Source organism: Pteropus vampyrus, unplaced genomic scaffold (assembly GCF_000151845.1).
Source record: "Pteropus vampyrus isolate Shadow unplaced genomic scaffold, Pvam_2.0 Scaffold10, whole genome shotgun sequence".
Lineage (NCBI taxonomy): Eukaryota > Metazoa > Chordata > Mammalia > Chiroptera > Pteropodidae > Pteropus > Pteropus vampyrus.
Window position 1 is genome coordinate 14,943,017 of NW_011888791.1, and position 6,000 is coordinate 14,949,016.

Below are 6,000 nucleotides of genomic sequence, written 5' to 3' on the forward strand. Positions count from 1 at the left end.
TATATCACACGCCTGCAGACACAATGGAGTCTATCTCTAGGAGGTTTTCATTTTAGCATATAATCATTGATCACTACTACCCTGAAGATTTTCTCGATTTTACTCCCCCCCCCCTGCGCCCCGCCTCATTTTTTGTGTCACCTTGATTGACCCGTATTTCCTACATTAAGATATTGGTGTGGGGGAGGGGTTCAAGAGGAGGAAGGTTGGTAAGTAAAAGGTCAGTCAAGCTAAGGATGACTGCAACAATTGTCAGAAATCTCTGCAGAACTATAGAGGCCTCCTGGGGCTAAATCTGCAGAAGTTGCTTTGTTTTGCCTGGACCAATTCTAGAAGTAAATCGATTAACTTCGTGACTTGCTGGCTAGGAGGTGGGTTTGCAGAGGAAAACATAAATTCCATTTCTGTCGGAGAGACCAGAGGATGGTGAGCCTGGAGTTCCTGCACACATTGCAGGGATAAGTCCAACTGCTGCCCTCCCCCAGAGCAGGAAAGCAAAGAACCAGGAGGGGCAGGATGGGGGCAATGTTAGGACTGCTTTGAGCCTCCTGCAGTATGCCTAGCAGTTACTTTCTTAGCCATCACTGAAGGCCCAATCTTGGGTAGGGCATTACTCAATCCATTCTTCAGCCTCCTTCCTTCTCCAAAGTCTTCTGGAAAGTCGCCCAGCTCAAGTAGGCCCAAGATCCATTCTCTGCAGCAGCACAATGCAATTCAGGGAACACGACCTCAATAATTACTGTTATTGCAAGGTATCTACAACCTCTACCACAAAGATTAAAATTTTGCCCTACTTGAGAAAAGTCATGTTCACATTCAGCATTTCCCTGCATACAGAAGCAGAGTGTTTACCCCTCCCCCAGTCACCAGGATTGTTAATTCCCAGGAAATTTGAGGGTCCTCCAAGCAATTAGGTTTTTAACGCCACAACTTTCACAACTTCTGAGAGAAGCATGAGGGAGTGCTACGAGTCCCTGCACTTGCAAACAGTCTGGTAAGGATTCTCACAGAGAGAAGTTTGGGGAAACGAATCCCCACACCGGGCCATCATTTCCACTAGCGTTTTCAAAAGATCAAACAACGCAAAGGACCGGCAGGTTGGCAAACCCCAACGAGGAACCGCCCAGCAGGTCTGCGTCCTTGGAATCTCAGCAGCCAAAGACCCCAAATCCAATCGATCCTGGGAAACCCCAGAAAAAGAAGGTTTCTTGCAGAGGGACAAGATTACTGAGTGCAGACTGCAGGGAAGTACCAGGGGAGGGGGCCTTGGTGGGAGGACTTTCCAGCCACTCAGCGTTCATCAAAAAGTTCCCTGTACATGACCCCAGTGGCTCATCGCAGGGAGTTTCTCCTATGAACCCCGGCTCAGAGTTTAGATTTCTTTTCCCCTAGCAGAAGACGGCTGGTTCTCTTTTTCTGGTCTGACTGGCTTGGAAATTCCCCGGGCCTGACCCCGCCCCTGAGAAATCCCCTGCCACGGTTTATAGGGCGCCGCGGCGGCGCTGCGGAGCCCACAACAGTTCGAGCCGGCCGTCCCTCCTGCCTGTGACACAGCGAGGAAGCGAGCGCGCAGCCCGCGACCGAGCACATCTGGAGAGCAGCGCCTGAGCGGTCCCCGCACCATGTTTCAGCCCGCCGAGCACGCCCAGGACTGGGCTATGGAGGGCCCCCGGGACGCGCTCAAGAAGGAGCGGCTGCTGGACGACCGCCACGACAGCGGCCTGGACTCCATGAAGGACGAGGAGTACGAGCAGATGGTGAAGGAGCTGCGGGAGATCCGCCTCGAGCCGCAGGAGGCGCCGCGGGGCGCCGAGCCCTGGAAGCAGCAGCTCACCGAGGACGGAGACTCGTAAGTGTCGCCGGCTAGGGTGGCGGGGGTGGGCGCCGGGCCTGATGCTCGAGTCTCGGGGCCTGCGATGCGGCTGTGGACCCGGTGTGTTTGCACCGACCCCGAGACTGTGTAAAGCTGCAGGGGGGTAGGGGATCGGGTCTGTTCCCGGGGCCGCTGTTCCGCAGCTCGGCCTTGCAGCCGCGCACGGCCGTCGCCCCCCTCCTCCCCCGGTTCGGGTCCTCTCGGTCGGGGGCGGGGACGCGAAGTCCCCGCTTGCATAAGGGGGGCGGGGAGCAGGAGTTTCTACCCGGCAGGCGGGCGCCGCGCGGCCTGGAGGGGAAGTACAGGGCGTTCCGGCCCGGCGGGAGGGCGGGGCGGCCTGGTCGGCGCCCGCCCGGGAGGGAGGGGGGGGCCGGAAAGTCCCTGGGCGCCTGCCAGGAACACTCAGCTCATAATAACCTCGCGGAAAACACCGCGGCCTCGGCCTCCAGAAACCCCGGCCTTGCGCAATCCCCCGCAGCCCGCGCCGCCCTGGGCCCCACGCATTGTACTCACCAGCCCTGCGGGTTTTTCCCTCTCTTCCCCTCAGGTTCCTGCACTTGGCCATCATCCATGAAGAGAAGGCACTGACTATGGAAGTGGTCCGCCAAGTGAAGGGAGACCTGGCCTTTCTTAACTTCCAGAACAACCTGCAGCAGGTGCGCCTCTTGCCCAGCCTCGTGCCTCTGACCCCGTGATCTAGCACAGTTGCTCCCAATTCTTTATAAGTCGTGACAGCCAGTGTTCATTAGTCTCCCTGACATTTATACATTGGAATCAGCTAGCATTCTAGAAAGTAAATTCCATTAATTTTGTGAGGCCTTAATGATGCCCACCTGGGGCCTCTGGTGTTTGCCTTGCACCTGTCTGGGAGGAGCAGCACCCACAACCTGGGGATCTCTGGGTTTCAAAGGAACTCAGACTGTAGGTTTGGTCCATGGCTTAATCTCTTTCTGTTCTCTCTTCTGTATTGTAGACTCCACTCCACTTGGCTGTGATTACCAACCAGCCAGAAATTGCTGAGGCACTTCTGGAAGCTGGCTGTGATCCTGAGCTCCGAGACTTTCGAGGAAATACCCCCCTACACCTTGCCTGTGAGCAGGGTTGCCTGGCCAGTGTGGGAGTCCTGACTCAGAGCTGTGGAACCCAGCACCTCCACTCTGTCCTGCAGGCCGCCAACTACAATGGTACGTCTGCCTGCCCGGCCCATGAGAGGGCAGGCGACATGGAGAAGGGAGAGATGAGCTAATTTAAGGAGTCCAGGCAAGAGCTTAAACTCTCAACGTGTGAAAGACTGAGCAAATATGTATACAAAAGGCCCATTTGGTGCCTTCGTAAAGTTCATTCAGAACCCAGATTCTGGGTTCTTCAAATTCAGAAGAATTTGTCCCTTAGGAAAATAGGTGAAAGGTTTTGTTTGAGATGAAAGTGTTGAAACAAGTGGTTATACTGTCTTCCTTTTGTTCTTCTAGGCCACACGTGTCTGCACTTAGCCTCTATCCATGGCTACCTGGGCATCGTGGAGCTTTTGGTGTCCTTGGGTGCTGATGTCAATGCTCAGGTGAGTGCTTCATGCCTCCAGGTGGAGTGCATCAGGCCCCAGGGCCCTCCTCACTGACACTTCACATGCTCTTGTTGCAAGCAGAAATGCCAAATTTAACCATAAGCATCTCAAATTCTTTTTGGTTTTAGGAGCCCTGTAATGGCCGAACCGCCCTTCATCTTGCGGTGGACCTGCAGAATCCTGACCTGGTGTCACTGTTGTTGAAGTGTGGGGCTGACGTCAACAGAGTCACGTACCAGGGCTACTCTCCATACCAGCTCACCTGGGGCCGCCCAAGCACCCGGATACAGCAGCAGCTGGGCCAGCTGACCCTAGAAAACCTTCAGTTGCTGCCAGAGAGTGAGGATGAGGAGAGCTATGACACAGAGTCAGAGTTCACAGAGGACGAGGTGAGTCTCAACTCTGTTCTACAAAAAGTAATGAGAGTGACCATACTCCCTCCACCCTCCCAGGCCCCTAGAACTAGTCTTTATCCAAAGTTCTCAACATAACGAAGTTCTCAAACTTCATTATGCATAGTCAATATCCCAAGAGTGTGTCTGGTCTTTTTCGCTCTTTTTTAAAGGAGAGGAGCATAAAGGAAAACTCCCTCAGCCCATGAAGTTAATTCATATTTGGGTTATAGAAAATAGCCCACAAATACTTGAGTTATTTCCAGTAGCAGTCCTCACCGCTATCCCAGCACTCCTGGCAAAGCTCTGGAAGTTTAATGTGTCTTTTTTTCCTCTTGTTTTTAGCTGCCTTATGATGACTGTGTGCTTGGAGGCCAGCGCCTAACGTTATGAGCTTCAGAAGGTGTCCAAAAGACTATACACAGACTTTGTATATTTGTACAGAAAGAGAGTTTTATTTTTCTAAAAAAAAAAAAAAAAAAAAGAAAAAGAAAAAAATCAAAAGGGTATACTTAGGACCACACTGCACACCGCCTGGCCCGAAACATTTTACTGTGGTGGATCAGCCCTCATTTTGTTATATTTGTGAACCTTGGATGGGGGACAAGAAAGATCACTGGAATTCAAAGAAAACCTTTTTAAACCTCATCATTGTGGGGTTTCTCAAGGTCATCCAAAATTTGTTGAAAGGACTGCATTCTATTTATTGTGCTTTTTGATTGAACCACCATGGATTCAGTGGCTGAGCTCAATTATATCCTGTGACTGACTGTAACAATGAGGTGTAATGTTAAACCTTTTCAGTGGTATGCGGTTAAAAGTCACTACCTGTGAAGGTTTGTGTTACCCACCTGTGAATGGTGTACATAGTGTATTTTGTTGGTAATTATTTTGCTACTTCTAAGATGTATATTTATTAAACAGATTTTTACAAACAATTATCCTGATCATTTTCTTCTTGCTGCTGTGGCACTTCTATTCTGAGAGTCATTCGATCCTCAGGTGGAGGTGGAGAGTCATGTGGGAGCACTTACCACAGCCAGTCATGGAACCCTTTCAGAGAGCAGCTTCTCACACTGTTACTCGCCAGCTTTGCAGGCAGCCCCGGGCCCAGTGTGTGGGAGGGGAGGCTCTTGCAAGATTGCAAGATGATAGGAAACAGGCTGGGGGGGGGGGGGGAGGCGGGGTGCAGCAAGCTGCTTGGCCTATAGCTTGAAGGCTCTCCATTGTTATTTGCTTTTACTCTTTTGAGTTAAATTATTCCGGGACCCTTATTTCCACTTTAGGAAATTATTTTGGCCAAGGAGTATGCTGAATTCACATTTTCTAGAGCTGAAAAAGATCTTGCCTATAATACTGGAAGTTCCTAAAGACATGGACTCAGGAATGGGACTACACTAACATTTGTTAGCAGGTGCCCACCTCTGAGCCTTTCCTCGTAAACTTTATAAACTGAGCCATTGTGAAGATTGCATAAGACAATCTATGTAAAAAGCATAGCAGAGCGCCAGGCACACAGTGCTAAAGAAAAATACAAGTTATTGCACAACATCCTGTATTTCACATGGGAAAAAACAAGCCCAGAGAAAATGCTCTATCCAGGGTCACCTTGCAGGGGAGGCAGGTGGTTAACATCTTTTAAATGAATTCCACCTCTAAACCCACTTTGTTATAAAGTATGTAGTATAAAAGAGAGAAAGGCTTGAAGAATTCAATCATTCTAATTCTACTGAATGATTCTACAGAAACATTTTACGAGAAATCAATCACTTGTGAAATTTGGGTTTATATACTCTGAATCTTGATGTTTTCATTCCTAAAATGCATCTCTTGCCTAGGTAGAAAAAGGAATAAAGGAAAGTTTATGGCATGCTATCAAATGCAGAATGATGTATAAATACAATTCACATACTTTGGCTTATGCCTAAGAAAGCATTAATCACCATTATATTACATTATCCCTTTCCTGATCCACAAATGATGTCAAAGTCAAATGAATATAATCATTACCTTCCTCTCAGCCCAAAAAGGAGCCAATACTTAGTGGGTCTTTCATATATAAAGAGTGTTACTGTAGACTGGACTGAGCTGAGCACTGGTGGCCCCTCTACCAGTCTTGCCTTCTTTGAAAGTACTCGGGGCCCATCACTGAAATTCCTTGTCCATCCCACAGC

The 6,000-nt window shown here is 49.8% G+C and overlaps 1 protein-coding gene across 1 annotated transcript; it reads left to right on the plus strand.

Moving 5' to 3' along the window:
- Positions 1–1,497: 1,497 nt before the first annotated feature.
- NFKBIA (NFKB inhibitor alpha) lies at positions 1,498–4,764 on the plus strand. Its single transcript, XM_011376668.2, has 6 exons — positions 1,498–1,849; positions 2,421–2,529; positions 2,847–3,057; positions 3,343–3,431; positions 3,563–3,823; positions 4,172–4,764. The coding sequence occupies exons 1-6, from the start codon at positions 1,623–1,625 to the stop codon at positions 4,217–4,219; spliced, it is 945 nt and encodes a 314-aa protein (XP_011374970.1). The 5' UTR covers positions 1,498–1,622; the 3' UTR covers positions 4,220–4,764.
- Positions 4,765–6,000: the final 1,236 nt, after the last annotated feature.

Excerpts from the sequence above, each read along its gene's own strand:
- NFKBIA (XM_011376668.2), top strand. The coding sequence starts at position 1,623 with ATGTTTCAGCCCGCCGAGCACGCCCAGGACTGGGCTATGGAGGGCCCC. Across the intron at positions 1,850-2,420 it reads CTCACCGAGGACGGAGACTC|GTTCCTGCACTTGGCCATCA; the intron begins GTAAGTGTCGCC and ends TCTTCCCCTCAG. Across the intron at positions 3,058-3,342 it reads GCAGGCCGCCAACTACAATG|GCCACACGTGTCTGCACTTA; the intron begins GTACGTCTGCCT and ends TTGTTCTTCTAG.